Here is a 16,303-nt window from a genome sequence, read left to right as displayed (position 1 = left end):
GCCAGTTAGGGAGTGTCTTTACGTGCCGGGAATTCTGCTCTGTGCCTTTCCTGACCTATCTGATTTCTCACCACCGCCCTCGAAAGTGAGTATTGTTACAGAATACGGAGAGTCTGCTGTTCGTCTTTGGTGCCTGGCACGTGAGAGACTCAGTGTGTACTTGCTGTGATCATGATCCCTATTTCACAGATGGAAAAACCGAGGTTCTGTGAGGTTTGAAGATGAATAACACAGACAGCTCTCTGCCACGTTTGAACCCTGGCTTCTCTGTTTCCATAAACCATGCCCTGTGATACACTGTGGCCCCTGCCTCCAGAGTCTTCCTCACCAAAGCCGGCACCTCTCCCTCTCCTCTGTCTCAGATCCCAAAAGTTTGGAGGGGGACGCCTTGAGCTTTTTACCTCCAGCTGGCATGCAGTCATCCTGCAGGGAAACTCCCTCTGACCCTCCTGTTCCTTTCCTCCCCAGCTGTGTGCACTTCGCATGTGAGGCCGCTGACTGCCCAGAGCTGGCGGTGGAGAACGCCTCTCTCAACTGCTCCAGCAGCGACCGCTACCACGGCGCCCGGTGTACCGTGAGCTGCCGGACAGGCTACGTGCTCCAGATCCAGCGGGATGACGAGCTCATCAAGAGCCAGGTGTGCACAGGTGCTGGGCTCAGGGTCCCCTCTCCAGCCCGGGAGAGGCTGACCGGGCGGTGAGCGTGTCCCCTGCTGAATCCCCAGCACTTCAGACAGTGCTGACACACAGGAGATACTTTGTAAATATGTGTGGATTGAATGAGTCAACCCACCGGTCCGGAATTTCTAAGACAATGGTTCCCGTGCAAGGTAGCGTTCCACACAACCTGTATCGGAGTCTTTGTGAGGGTTACAAACCTGTGGAACCAGAGGCTGAGCATTTTGGAAGGACATCCTCCCAGGCAGAGCTCTGCTTCAGTTGAGGGGGCTGCTTTGGAAAGAGGTGAGCCCTCCGACAATGAGGTGTTCGCTCATTCATGGTAATTGTAAAACAGATTGTAATACATCTGTTCGCCAGGAACCAGATGCTGTACTAGGTGCTAGAGAGAGGGAAAAAAAATGTCACTAAGATAAACCTAGTTCCTTCTCTTCAGGAGCCTAGTGACTGTTGCCGGGAGCAGACAAGGAGTGAGGAATGACTTCACAGTGTGAGAAACACGGGTAAAGGCAAGTGCAGGGTGTGGTGGAAGCCCAGAGGGCCTCACCCTGGAAGAAGTGGCTTGAAAACCACTGGGTAGATAGGCACCAGGGTGTGTGGCTGGGGAGGGAGAAATCGGTGCTCTGTGCACAGGCAGAAATGGCGGATGGAAGTCTGTTGGTGAGAAACAGCATGCCGCAGACCGATTCTTTCTTTCCAGAACTCGTCCAAGCAATGAGGCTGGGGGGCGGGCAAGCAAGATCCACCAGTGTGAGGCCCTGTTAGGTTGGTCAGGAAGTTTGAGGTTTATCTTTATCGGGGCAGCAGGGAGCTGTTGAAGAAGGTGATGTGGTCAGATCATGGTTGATAAAGGTCGTCTGGCTGCCCACTCGGTGGTGGCTTGGAGTCTGGCGTTGACACTGGTCACAGGGAGAGCCCTCAGGAGTCATGAGAGGAGCTCGTGGAAGAGGGAGGTGTGCTGCCCAAGGGGAATGGCCGTGGGTGGATCTGAGATGCGGCAGGATGTTGCTTCAGCCACGTGCCGCCGTGGGATCTCAGGTGGCTGTGGGGAGTGGGGTGAGGGGGCCGTGAAGCCATGAGATCTGAGGGTGCCAGGGGCTCTGTCACTAGATGCAGCCTTTCCCAGGACCCTGCCAGCGGGCGTCACCTTCATGCTGAAGGCACGTAGCGCACACTACTTGTCTATGAGAGACCTTTGTGTAGAGCTTCTGGGCTTGAACAGAGTCCCACGTGGGAGCCCCGGAGCCCTCGATCACTTGTCTTAGACACCTACTTCCTCGTGTCAGACACGGCAGGTCTGAACTCCTGTGGAAACAATTAGGCTGTTTTGGCAGCAAAGGACCTCTGCTCCCTTTGATGTGTGCTTAGGAGGGGAAAAATGTCCTTTGCTTTTAAGATCCCAGGTCAACGTTTGGCATCCTCAGTCCCCTGGGATCTGGCGGCTCCCTCCTGGAATGGCAGCCTGCGGGCTGCTGATGGCAGTCCCTCCCTTGGCTCTGGAGCTTGGCCTCACCCTTCCACCTGCGCATCCCTGCCATCTTCTGGTTTGGTTCAAATCCCTGCCGACTCTTTTCGCTTGTCCCAGGCTTGTTCCTTGTTTATGTCTATCTCTCTCAACTACTGAACCATCAGATCTCAGAGCAGGGAGTGGCTCTTAGAGCAATCCTTGGGTTCAGTGAGAGCGGGCAAGCTCAGGTCAGGAGAGGGACCTGCCCATAGACTCAGCACGAAGGACTCACATCCGGGCCTCCAGTATCCCAGGGCTATGCCCACACAGAACAAGAGGCTCCCTATTACCTCCTGCAGAGCCAAGAAAAGATACAAAGACCAAGAGCCAGTGACCCACTGTTGTGCCATATTTCACAGGCTATTTCAGGAAAGAAGTCGTCAGGCTCCAAGAGGTCTGAGTCTTAAGATTCTCGGCAACACAATGGGGATACTAATGCGGGAGACTTTCCAGGGAGCAGTTAAGAGTGCAGCCTTTAGTTCGAGTCCCATGTATCCTCTTTACAGCTGTGTAACTTGGAGCCAATCAATGTCTCTGAGCCTCAGTGTCTGCGTCTGGAGAACGGGAACTGAGACACCAAATCCAAACAGTTGTGGGGGTCGTCAAAAGTGAGCTGAAGCAGTGGCCTCCTGGAGCCAGGATGAGACTCTGAGCTGTCGCTGGGGGAAAAGAGGGCCTTCCGACCTGCGGGATTCTGTCTGCATGCCCTTACCGTGCCCACCTCTGCCTTTCAGACGGGACCCAGCGTCATGGTGACCTGCACCGAGGGCAAGTGGAACAAGCAGGTGGCGTGTGAGCCAGTGGACTGTGGCGTCCCGGACCAGCATCACGTCTACGCCGCGTCCTTCTCCTGCCTTAAAGGCACCACCTTTGGTAGCACGTGCTCCTTCCAATGCCGTCACCCTGCGCAATTGAAAGGTATCAAGGGCCCTTTGGCTCTGCTTGGCCCTGCTTCCTGAGTGGGAAACCCAGAGGCTGCCTCCAGGCCCTCCCCTGGGTCTCCAACACTTTCAAGGGCTGGATGGGGTTCATCTGCTCCTCTGATTTCCCTCCACCAGTGCAGTTTATGGAAACTGCCTGGCTGTGCAGCCGAGGAGAAAGTAGAGTGGGGATAAATATGACAAGTCTCACAGAAAAGAAGAGAGAGGGCAGGGATAAGGGAGGGAGGAGGAAAAAAGATTCTAAGACAGTAGCATTTGGAAGTGACGTGACTAGTTCACCGGATAGGATTAGGGCCCAGTAAGCCTAAGAGATAAGTATTATTATTCCCATGTTATTTCCAGTGGAGGAAATCGAGCCTCAGAGAGGTTAAAGAACTTGCCTGAGGCCACACTCTCTGGGCTGGGATCCACGCTGGTGTCTGTCACCAAAGCCGCAGATCATCCTTAAGAAGGGCCAGCTGAGAGAGGAGCAGGTGTGAGTGGGGAGCACTTGCTGGGATCCGGGATCTCCTGGGCAACATCGGGGTGTTGAGGCGAGTGAGGCATAATCAGGCTTCCTGAAGAAGAGGCCACATCTTGGAAATGGAGAAGAGGCCGGCCTGGGTGACCTAGAATGTCAGGACTAGAAGGGTTCTCAGAGCTCTTGGAATAAGTGCTTATTTGGAAACATGATAAAACTGAGGTCCAGTGAGAGGAAGGAAGGAACATGTACAAAATCACAGAGCAAGCTAGTGGTATTTTCAGAACCAATGCCCTTGGCTTCCAGTCGGAATACTGGGTTTTAACATGCACACAATCTCCAAGTTATGATGCTTCAAGTTACAATTCTTCAACGGTGCAAAAGGCGGCATGCATTCAGTAGAAACCGTGCTTGGAATTCTGAATTTTGATCTTCTCCTGGGCTAGCAGGATGTCGTCTGACACAGCTTGTGGTGCTGGGCATAGTACCTTGCAACTGATACCTATACAACCACTCTGTCCCCGCGCAGCCATTCTGTCTGCCGCCATCAGCATAGTATTCAAGAAATTGCATGAGGTATTGGGCATGTTATTAGAACATAGGCTTTGCGTTAGATGATTTTGCCCCACTTTGTAGGCTAATGTAAATGTTCGGAGCATGTCTAAGGTAGACCTGCTAAGCTAGGATGTTCAGTAGGTTAGGAATACAAATGTATTTTTGACTTACAATGTTTTCAATGTGTGTTGGGTTTATTAGGATGTGACCTGTCCTATGTTGAGGAAGATCTGTATACCCATTTCTCAGAGGTGCCAGGATCCTCTCCTTTGCTTATTTTATCAGAGGGAACATTGTCCCTTTATGAGACACCCAAAATGATATTTCACTCAAGCATGGGTCCTCCCTCAGATGGGTCCTGCCACGAAACATAGGTCCTACCATCATTCCACTGAGTGGGGATAAGTGGACTTCCATGGGATGCAGGGGGATTGGCATGAGGTCTATGAATTCCCTTGAACTTATATATAATGTTATGTATTCATGAGTTGCAGGCATTTTGGTGATTGGAGAGGGTCAATAGTTTCCCCAAATTTTCAGGGGGAAGCAGAGTTTCCAACGATTACTGGACATGAGTTCCTGGAGGGCAGTGGCTGTGGCTAATCCATGTTCACATCTGCTGTCAACAAGCCCAGAACCTGCACTTAATAAGACACAACAGAGTGTTTTGACTGGATGGCTGGATAAATTGATAAAAGTAATATTGCAGGAAATGTTTAAGAAATGAATGAAAGAGCAAGCAATATCACTAAAATACCCCAAAAGAAAAACAGGAAGCACTGATGGGATGCACCCTTTGGGTCCCCTCATTTTTAACCCAACATGATTTGAGTAAAGAAGCTATAGCCATTTCATGCAAGGTATTCGAAAGACATAGGCTGGGGAGAGGTGAAGAGACAGTGGAAATTGTAAGCCCCCCACCTTTCAGGCTGTCTGAGCCCTTCCCTTGGCCTAGATGTGGCGTGTGTTAATAACTCCAGCCCAAGAAATCACACTTCTCCTCTCAATCAGGGGCCTCTGGGAAGCAGCAGTGTGCAAATTAGCATTGATTATTATAGCCCCCATTGTGGCTAATAATGGTTCTTAAAGTGATTCAGACCCTCTGCTGCTCCTCTGCTGACTATGGTAGAAGGGGGGTGACCCCGCTGTGGAGATGAGGCCCAGAGGGACCACCATTTTGATAGTTGGTGATCCCAACTTTGTTCTTCTCCAGAGAATGCAGAGAAGCATTTCTCCATGACACATCTGCGAGGGTGTGGGAGGCAGTAAGGACTGGGTGGAGGTCCAGCTACCTCTCTCTCGACCTTGTTGATGCCCGTCTTCTCAAGTGAGGGGGGAAGGAGGTGAACGACTTTTCCCTCCATGTTTTGTTTATTTCCCTTCCCTTTCTTCCTTTCATTTTTCCTTTTCTAGCAGTATAATGTAAGCAAAAAGCACACTATCATTAGAATCAGACACACTGGGATTCCAATTCTGGCTCTGCCCCAGCTGTTGATCTTAGAAGAGCTATTTCATGACTGTGAGCCTCAATACGCTCATCTGTTAAATGAGAGTAGGAGTGACCACATTGAAGAGTCCAGTTGAGGACTGAAAGATATGGTGTGTATAAAATTCAAGAGCCAGAGAAAGTGCTCAGTGAATACTGAGCCCCTTCCCCAAGGGGCATCCTTGTGAGAACCTGTGCCATGACCTCTCTCCCAGCCCTGACCTCTTCATCCCATGGAGGCCTTAGTCCTGGGAGCTGTGGAGACAGGTTCCATCCTCCATGTTCCTGCCAGAACCTGGGAGGTAAGTGTCATCAGACAAGCAGCCACCACCCAGGACAGGCAATTACTAGTGTAGCCCCTGGGAACTGATATAACAAACACTTAACTTTCTATTCCCAGGGTATTTTTCTTGAATATCCCCACTTTCACTTAAATTCTGAGCCCTCTTTAAGATGTATGCAAAATATCCTGCAAACCCACAGCCTTAGAGTCACTTCTACTGAAGCACTATACTAAATGAGCATTACAAGCACAGGTAGAACCCACAAAAATGGATGAGAGAAAGTATATTCTAAAGTTCAACAACAACAACAAAACTTCAAAATCATAAATGTTTAATTAAAGAGCTAAAAATGCAACATTACTTATATCACGTCATCAACCTCAACTCAACTGTGTTGGGTGCACTTGACCGTGGAGTGGGGCTTCTGAAGTAAGCATGTCTTGGGGAGCATGGCTGGCTCATGTGGAAGAGCATGGGGCTCTTGATCTCAGGGTTGAGTTTGAGCCCTACGTTGGATGTAGAGACAACTTACGTAAATAATCTTAAAAAGATATTTAAAAAAATAAAGTGAGCACGCCTTCATCCTACAAAGGTCTTTCTCAAAGGTTCACATTGTACTACTGGCTTTTATTGCCTTTTCTGTCTGTTTTGCCTATTTAACCTCAGATTGAAAACTCAGTCTACTTACTTGGTTCCAGAAGATACTCAACATCATTGAGCACTTCCTGATTTCCCAAACATTACCAAATATGGAGATGTAAGCTGAGTGGACAAAGAGAGTGGCCACATCCTATAGCAGTGAACCTTCGTACCTGCCCTCAACTCTTTTCCTCACCCCAACTATCTCCCTGCAGAGCCTGTTATGACTTCCCTCGCTGTAGGAATTGCACATTCTCTTTTCTGTCTCAGGAGGAGACCCTTCCTTCTTTCTCAGAAGCAGATAGCCAGGCCCTGGAGGGTCCCAATGATCTCATCAGGACATCTTCCCCACAAAAAACAGGGTCACCCTTCCCCTACAAGAGAGATTCTCATACAACTCCTAAGAGAATGCTTCTTTCTCCATCTGTCACCCTGGTGTTTGGGATGGTCAGGGCCCCGGATGGACTAGGATGCCACTGGGTCCGAACCACTGCTGGGTGCTGATGGTAGACCACTACTCAGATTATGCCTGGAGACTTGAGGGTCACAGTGGAGAAGAGATTTGTCCAAGATCACACAGCTGCCTACGAGGCCACTTTTCGACATGAGCAATGCTAAGATGTAATCTGTTAAATGATTCTTCCTTTCTCACTCATGCTCCACTCTGAGCAGTTGCTCAGGTTTTGAGAGTCAAGCCTGTTCTTACTTGCTAAAGCCCTTTAACCTTTTCTGAAGCCTGTCCCTCAACCCAGAACCCCACTGAAGACTGGAACCTCAGAACTTGGAGAAGCCCAGAGGTTATCAAGGATAATCACTTAATTTGGCGATAGGGAAACTGAGGCCCAAAAGAGGAAGACATTACCATTAGCACTGAGGCCAGAAGGCAGGAGTCCTGACTTTAGATATGACCCTTTGCTGGGCATGCCATGCCCACCAATCTGGTGGAATTATCTACCTTGTGTCTGCCATTTGCATTCCCAAGCCTCTCCTGCATGGCAGGTGTGCAATGTTGCAGGCTCCTTTCTCTCTCTTCTTGGGAAGTTTTCCATTAGTTGTCTCTGGTGGTGACTGCATCTTAGAACAGCCTCTTTCCTTTGAGTCTAACGTGCGGAATGACGAATGGGGCCCCTTGGTAAAGAAATGTGGAAGCAAAGGGCACCATTCTGGACAAGGGGGTGGAGGTTGTGGAATCTTATTGTATGACCAGTTCTTGATTTTGAGATACTCCACTCATCCAAATTCTCCTGATTCCATGACATGTTCTTTGGCTGTGCTCATGGGTAAAAGCTCTGTGGTGGGGTCAAGAGAGCACTTAGGTGGGGTGCCTGGGTGGCTTAGTTGGTTAAGCATCGACTCTTGATTTCAGCTCACAATCTTGTGGTTCGTGAATTCAAGCCCCTCATTGGGTTCTCTGCTTATGGTGCAGAGCCTGCTTGGGATTCTCTCTGTCTCCCTCTCTCTGTCTCTGCCTCTTCCCCCTTGTGGTCTCTCGCTCGCTCGCTCTCTCAAAACAAACAAACAAACAAACAAACATTTAAAAGAGAGAGAGAGATAGAGAGCACTTAGGAGTCAGACCTGGAGGGAGCCCCAACTCTAGATTGAGTGACTCACATTCCCTTATAGGGACTCTGTTTTCTCACCTACAAAATGGGATTGATGACAAATTGGGTTTGAGGAACATCAAGAAGATGGCCCTGATAATTCCTTCTGGGCCTGCCTGATGGACTCAATTCCAAACAGCTATTGGTATAATTCCTTTCAGACATTTAGGAGGAGAACTGGACAATTAAACAATCAAAATGTAATCTGATTCACCTCGGCTGGAGCTATGAGAGCCCAGTTTTCCTGAGCAAATGACATGCTTTCTTGGACTGCCAAGCCCAGCTCAGATTTTCTCTTTGACTCCATGGGGTCTCAGGAGCCTAGGAATGTGCTTTCCGGACTGAAATTGGCAGAGGATGGCATGTTTCTCTTGATGGCTCCATTTCTTTTGCCTCAGCTTTTCCCTCTGACTTGCTGCAGCCTCAGTGCTGGGTGAAGTTCCAGTTGGCTCTTTTTGGTAAAACGACCATCCTGAGATCCTTTATGTCCTTGTTTCCTGTCTCATCTGGCCCAGGACTTTGTACAGAGACCTCTCCTCTATACTTCCTGTCCTTCTTCCTCTTCCTCCTCTGTATCTTCTGTTAAGGTCTATTTCTTACTAGGAACAAAGAAACTGAATTTCCTCCCAGCTCCAGCAATACAAGCCTTTGGCCGATGCAGCCTCCCAGGGGCTCGTGTGTCCTTTTCCAGTCCATCTAGCTGCATTTGTGTTTTCTCAAAACAATACAGTGGCCAATATTCTTTCACATCCTAAATTGTAGAGCTGCTATGAACTCAAAGACAGCTTTGGCTTAAGGCCAGAGAGGTTAGGTGACTTATTCAGTGTCACATGCAGATTCATAATAGTTCATGCATTTAACAAATGGATACGAAGGGCCTACTATGTGCTTGGCACTAGGCTAGGGTCTGGCACTAAAGGAATGAACAAGGTCCATTCCTTGGCTTCAGGATGCAGGCACCATGTATGACGTACTAAGAAATCAGATGTTAGGTCTCCTGGTACTTCACAACTTGTATTCTGCCCTAGGTTAATTTCAGACTTAAAGGTGCTCCCAAAGAGATTTGGTCTTCTGGGTAATCTTTTGAATAAAATAATAAAAACAGGCACATTTCTTTGACAGTACATTTATAATTATTTTAATATTCACTAGAGATTGAAATTTCTTTAGGCACATTTGTAGGTAGGGTGAGCAAGGTTTATTTTCCTGACTTTAAAGATGAACAGATGAGGGGCACCTGGGTGGCTCAGTTAGTTAAGCATCTGTCTCTTGATCTCAGCTTGCATGTCCTTTTCCAGAGATCATCATGCTCCCCCAGGAAACACAGGCAGGGAATGAGATCAGGAGGCATGGACGTGAAAGAAGCATCCAGGGTCTCTTTTAGAGCCAGATACTGCTGTAGGCAACCAGAGGCCAGTCCCTTTGGGGAACTGTGAGAGACAGAGCAGAATACTCCTCAGAGGTACTGCAGCTCTGGGAACTGGCATGTTAATCCACCAGCTCCATCACTGGTTGAATGCTTCTTCCCAGCAGCACTGTGAGCTTGCCCTATGCACAGGCAGAGCATGCACACATGACCGCAACCAAAGGCCTCCAGCACAGGATTGCAGGTACACTAACCATCCTTCAGAATACAGAGGTCAGGGCTAAGGGGATGAGGGCAGGACATGGATAGCATGTGTTATACCCTTTCTTCAATGTCATATAGTAGATGTAGAGTAGTGGCTACGGCTGGGCATGGCAATACTGATTCTGTGTCTGCATCTCCTGGATTTTGTTTGTTGTTGGGGTGCGGGCATGTCCATGGTCCTGAACCACCAATTCCTGCTTTAGCATGGTTCTTCTTTTGAATGTGGTACACAGCTAACTCCTATATAGCCTCTCCCAGAATTTACGTTTCTGGTTTGCATTCTCTGTGTCTCTGTCTCTGTCTCTCTGTCTCTCTGTCTCTGTCTCTGTCTCTCTCTCTCTCTCTCTCACACACACACACACACACACACACATTTCCTCTCTTGAGTAACATTTTGCAATTTTTATGTTATCTTGCCACTAAAGGACCATGACTTTCACTTTATAATTTGCAATGCTGATATGGTATACTTTTAGGAGTCCTAACACTTTTTCCACAGATATTTTATCTTTCCTGGGGAATTCAGAGAGGTCAATTCAGCTTATATCTTTTATAACTCCTCTTATCCCTTCCCTAAAAGCTCTAGGAGCCTATAGCTTTTGCTATGCCTGTGTACCCCAAAACACTGCCCCAGTCACAAAAGCAATGCAAAAAGCCGTTTGTCGTCTCTGGTGTTCTAGAAACCTCTCTGCTTCTATGCAAGCCAAATGAATCATCTTTTACTTGATGTAGAAATCTCTATAGTTTGCATTATCACTGTTTATCAACATGCAATCCTTTGTGGAGTTCACGGACACTAGGTTGCCTCGTGTTCACCAGACGGATCACACTGACAGAAGAGGAGAAAGAAGACGATGATTGGGGTCAGGGAGTAAGGAGCCTATAGAAAGAGTGCCCAGCACTGCCTATGTCCTCTTTCTTTTCCTCTTCCTTCTCTTCTTTCTCCCTCCTCCTCCTCCTCTTCTTTCTCCCTCCTCCTCCTCCTCTTCTTTCTCCCTCCTCTTCCTCTTCTTCCTCTTCCTCCTCCTCTTCCTCTTCTTCCGCCTCCTCCTCCTCTTCCTCTTCTTCCTCCTTCTTCTTCCTCCTCCTCTTTTTCTTCTTCCTCTTCTTCCTCCTCCCCTCCTCCTCCTTCTTCTTCTTCTCCCTCTTCTTCCTTTTCTTCTTCTTCTTCTTCTTCTTCTTCTTCTTCTTCTTCTTCTTCCTCTTCTTCTTCTTCTTCTTCCTCTTCTTCTTCCTCCCCCTCCTCCTCCTCCTCCTCCTCTTCTTCTTCTTCCTCCTCTTCCTCCTCTTACCCCTCCTCTTCCCCCTCCTCTTCTTCCTCTTCTTCTTCTTCTTCTTCTTCCTCCCCCTCCTCCTCCTCTTCTTCCTCTTCTTCTTCCTCCTCCCCCTCCTCCTCCTCTTCTTCCTCCTCTTCTCCTTCCTCTTCTTTCTTCTTCCTCCTCCTCCTCTTCCTCTTCTTCCTCCTTCTTCCTCTCCTCCTCCTCCTCCTCCTCCTCTTCTTCGTCTCCCTCTTCTGCTCCCTCTTCTTCTTCTTCCTCTTCTTATTCCTCCTCCTCCTCCTCCTCTTCTTCCTGCTTCTCCTCCTCTTCTTCCCCCTCCTCCTCCTCTTCTTCTTCTTCCTCTTCTTCTTCCTCTTCCTCCTCCTCCTCCTCCCCTTCTTCTTCTTCTTCTTCTTCTTCTTCTTCTTCTTCTTCTACTTCTTCTTCCTTTATCTGTCTCTGGAGTATCTACTGCCTTCTAGTATACCAAACAGTTTACTTTTTCATATAGTTTATTCAGTTCCTCCCTATCACACTAGAATATAAGCTCCAAGAGGGCTGTGTTTGAGGAGTTTGTCCCACCATACAGAAGAGTAGCTGGCACATAGTCAGCACTGCGTAGATGCTTGTTGGATGAATGAAGGCCTCTGTGCAATTCACATGGGCCCCTCAGATCTGCCGATGAAGGTGAGGTTAGGAGGTATGGAGTGAAGAAGCAAATAAGGAACCTGACAGTACTTTTCTGGACACTTTTCATAAATGTTTCATTTTGTCTGAAGGAGAGTTGGGGTTTGCCTCTCTCATTTGGCTCTCAGAGAAAAGGGCTCCACTGAACATACGTAGCCAACTTTCCATGGAAAATAATAACACCTTTGTCACTAGACAAAATTGGTTCGAAGCTGCAGTTTGCCTTTTACTAACTCTGAGGACTCAGTTGGGTCAGTTCACCATCTGAGTCTTTATTTCTCATGGGCCTGCTGCGAGAATAATTGAGTAATGTGTCCATGGCACTCAGGATGTGGTGAAGGTCCATCTCGCCCCATCTCTCCGCCCCTCCAACCTTCATGTCCCCGTAGCCTCCCACGTGCTTCCAGCCCTGCTTGTTAACACCGTCCAGTAATAACTGGGGAGACGAGCATTTCCCCTTGAGAAACCCAGGCTTCAGGTCCATCTCTAATTGTCTTGGGGGAGGTTTTTGTGCATTGACAATATATGACCTGGCAGTGAAAAGCCTAACACCTCGTGTTTTACTTTTGTTTGCAACATTCCCCATCAGGCCAGCTTCCCGGTGGCAGTCAGCACGTCTGTTGGAGCTGGCACGGCCTACAGGGGAGTGCTGCTCTCTCAGCTGCTTTGGCAAAGCTTCACTGAACACTGGGGCCTGAAAGAAATATCAAGCCTCCAGATACCACAGTGCTGTCACTTCCAGGCACAAGGGGGGCTAGGATAAGTACAGGGGCACAGGGCCCAGAGAGGAATGGCAGGCAGTTTGAGGTCACATGGCACCCTGACATCAGAGCTCAGAGTAGATTCTGATAGGGGCCTCCTGTGTCAATGATCAGAAAGCAGGTACATTCATCTCTAGGCTCAGATGCCCACCTGGCAAACCAAGGAGGATGGATGGAAGAAGCATGAAGTCTCTTTCCTATGCAGTATGTGGGGTTCAGAATCAGGAGTCAGTATCCTTGACTTTCCATTTACTATAGATGTGGGGTGAGTTACTTGCCAGGTTGGGTCTCCTTTTGTCACAGCTCTCTGGATCTCCTTAGGGTCTCTCAGTTGTAAATGGAAGGGTCTAGGATTCCAAGACCAAGAGCCTTCTGGCTCTTCAAGTTGGCTTAAGTCCAGGCAACCCGTAAGTTAGCTTGTCTGTCAGAGACCCATCCCCCACACCTTCCCGCCCCATCTGCTAAACCTTGCCCGCCTGTGTCCTCCAGGCAACAACAGCCTGCTGACCTGTATGGAGGATGGACTGTGGTCCTTCCCGGAGGCCCTGTGTGAGCTCATGTGCCTAGCTCCACCCCCGGTGCCCAACGCAGACCTCCAGACAGCCCGGTGCCGAGAGAACAAGCACAAGGTGGGCTCTTTCTGCAAGTACAAGTGCAAACCTGGATACCACGTGCCTGGCTCCTCCCGGAAGTCAAAGAAGTAAGTAGGGCTGGAAATACACACAAGTTCTGGGGGGCAAAGAGAGCCAGGTCTGGATATCTGATTACAAGGAAGCACTCATTTCTTTGCTAGAGGGATTAGCCACTGTTCATTACATGCTGCCCTGTGAGAATCTAGAGAGACATTGCTAGGAACTGCCTACTGGCTGTGTGACCTCAGGCAAGTGAGTTCACTTCTCTGGGCCTCTAGTTTTCAGCAGTAAGATGGGAATGATAATATCAGTTACCGCATAGGATGATTGTGAAAAATAAATGAGGATGTGTATATAAAGTGTTTGCAAGGTACCTGGCACATAGTAATTGTTCAACAAATGGTGAGTGTTAATATCATCATTGTACTAGCACCCATAAGAACCTTCTAGAAGGAAGAGAGAGGACAGGAGCTTGCAGGGCTAGAATTTTATTTTAATCCACATGCAACTGAGACACTGTCTGAAACTCTTGCTTGCCTCAAGTTCTGTGAATGAATTTTCTTCAATCCCTATGCATGCCCCCCACCAACCAAAAGGACAGGTAGGGGATCAGGAACGGGAAAGGGAAAGGGGGGGAGGGCATGAGTCTAGCCATCTGGTCCTTGAGACATCTCTTCTTTTATCTCTTCTTTGAAGACGAGCCTTCAAGACTCAGTGTACCCAAGATGGCAGCTGGCAGGAGGGAGCTTGTGTTCCTGTGACTTGTGACCCACCTCCGCCGAAATTCCATGGGCTCTACCAGTGCACAAATGGCTTCCAGTTCAACAGCGAGTGTAGGATCAAGTGTGAAGACAGCGATGCTGCCCAGGTAAGGCTCCTTGAACTTGAGGTCGGTGCTCTGGGCCCTCTCCTATCTGCTTACCGAAGACCAACCTGTGTCTGAAGAACAGTGTCCTCCAGTAGACTCTGAAGATATGGCAGTGTTGTCAATGCAGACATTAAAAAACTGGGTTCTAGTTATATTCTTTTGTAATGTCCCTGAGCCTTGTTGTCCTCCCTGAACACCATATTTTGGCTCAGAGACTCTTAGCTTTGTAAAATGTGTAGTGTTAGAACTTTTCCGAAGGAAAGCACGTATGGAATCCCATGACCTCAAGACATCAGTTGGTTCTGGCAGCATGAAGAGAAGGGGAACCAGGCTCAGACTAGAAGTGTACAGTCTGGAGAATACTGGGGAAGAGAGGGAGACGAGGAGGAGATAGCAGGGTTGGGATTTTGTCTCCATTCCCTTGTGCCTGGGAGGAAGTCTGGCATTCCCACCCACTCCTGCGGGAGGAGTCTGTGACTGAAGTGCTTTTGCTGCTTCTGAGATGGGTGGGGGAATCTAGGATGGAGAAGGGGGAACAAGAGGCCAGCTCACTCCAGAGGAGCCTTAAACCCACTAGTGGTTCCACTGTGATAGAACCCGCTGTTTGGTTGGTACACTGAGCCCCATATTTCGCAGGTGTGCAAGAACCTTCAGCCAGGTGAGGCTAGGGTTCAGCTGGATGGGCCCCAGGCTTCACCTGCAACCAGCACTCACCCATCTTTATAGTTCCCCCCAGATGCCAGGCCCTGTCAAACCACCATCCTTAAGGCCCTCTCTCTCCTGCTCCTCACATGCAAACCAAGTCCTACCCCTTCTGCCTCCAGGACATCTCCTAAAGCTGTTCTCCCCTGTCCCCGGTGCCACCACTCTAACTCAGGCCATCGACATCTCTTTCCTGGGCCACGTGCAGCCTTCTGGTCATCTCCCTGCTTTTAGCCCCCTGCCTCCCTCCAGCACATTCTCTGCGTTTCAGCCTGAGCGATTTGTTCAGCGCATAGATCTTGTCACGACGATTCCCCTGCTTAAAACCCTTCTGGAACCAGTAACCCTCATCCCCTGTGGGATAAACTCCCAGCTCCTCAGGGTGGATTCAAGGCCTCTCCATCACCAGTGAGACTGCTTTCCCTCTTACCTCTGCATTCTCAGTTAAAGAGTTTCTCTTACCTTTTCCAGCTGCCTCACTTCTAATCTTCCTTCCCAGGTCAGCTCAGGCACCCATTCCTCCAGGAACCCCTTTTACTGAAGGACGATTGGCACATGATGTTATATTAGTTGCAGGTGTACAACATAGTGATTCGACAAGTCTATATGTCACACTGTGCTCACCACACATGTAGCTATCACCTGTCACCTTACAATGCCATCACACTACCATAGACTACACTTCCTGTGCTGTACCTCTTATCCCTGTGACTTACTATTCAAGCCTGTACTCCTACTCCCCTTTACCTGTTCTGCCCATGCCCCCCACCCTGGTGACTATCAATCCCAGGAACTCTTTCTTGAGATCCCTTCTACTGTTGGGCTCGGTGTCCCTCCTTGGGGTTCTCCAGCCCACCCACCCCCCAGCACTGGCCATACTGTGCTGCGATTCATTTCAGGTGCCCTCCTCCCCAGGCTGTGAAATGCTTGACCACCTCTTTAATCTTCCCTGAGTTTTCAGCACTTGGGACAGTGCCAGACACCTAGTAAGTGCTCAGGAAATGTCAAGCTATGAGAAAGAGCCACAGTGAACATCCAGAACCATCTCCTTATTTTCTAAATGAGAAAAACTCATGCTGGGAGAAGTCAGTCAGCTACCCAAGGTGACACAGCTGGGGTCACCTGAGTCAGAATCAGAGTCCAGGTCCTCCCAACTGCAGACAGACTGAATCCAACAGGCACCAGTTGAAAATCCTTCATAGAGTACACCCGTGGACGTCTGTGTACCCAAATCCTTCCCAGCCTTGACTGCCAGGGAAGCAGAAGCCAGTGCAGGAACAAGCAAAGGCCAGAGATTACCCCGGCCTCATGCAGGCTGATCAGCTCCCCTCTCCCTCCCTTACATAAAACTGTTGCTAACAGTTACCCAAACTGCTGAGCCAAATAATATTCTGGCCGTGGTCATGTTATCAAACTGGAACCCAGTCTGCCTGGGGCCTGCCAAGTACCTTTCATGGCCAGTTTGTATTTAAAGGAGAGGAAAATGTAAATTTATCAGACGACTCAAGCAGTTCTGTTTGGCAACCGGTGGAGAGGCTAGACGCGGAGGGGCAGGGTATTGCCTGTCGGCGCAAAGAATGAGGGGACGTGTGCCAAATGGGCTCCTAATACAAT

The 16,303-nt window shown here is 49.0% G+C and overlaps 1 protein-coding gene across 1 annotated transcript in view; it reads left to right on the top strand.

The window, feature by feature from the left end:
* The window catches only part of PAPPA (pappalysin 1), a 243,408-nt gene that overhangs the window by 182,261 nt on the left and 44,844 nt on the right, over positions 1-16,303 (top strand). Inside the window, exons 14-17 of the mRNA XM_053204718.1 lie at positions 469-637; positions 2,919-3,102; positions 12,977-13,187; positions 13,816-13,987. Coding sequence (XP_053060693.1) covers positions 469-637; positions 2,919-3,102; positions 12,977-13,187; positions 13,816-13,987 — 736 coding nt within the window. The remainder of the gene's footprint in view (positions 1-468; positions 638-2,918; positions 3,103-12,976; positions 13,188-13,815; positions 13,988-16,303) is intronic.

This window comes from Acinonyx jubatus, chromosome D4 (genome assembly GCF_027475565.1).
Source record: "Acinonyx jubatus isolate Ajub_Pintada_27869175 chromosome D4, VMU_Ajub_asm_v1.0, whole genome shotgun sequence".
Taxonomy (NCBI): Eukaryota; Metazoa; Chordata; class Mammalia; order Carnivora; family Felidae; genus Acinonyx; species Acinonyx jubatus.
This window is presented reverse-complemented; position numbering and strand designations above follow the sequence as displayed.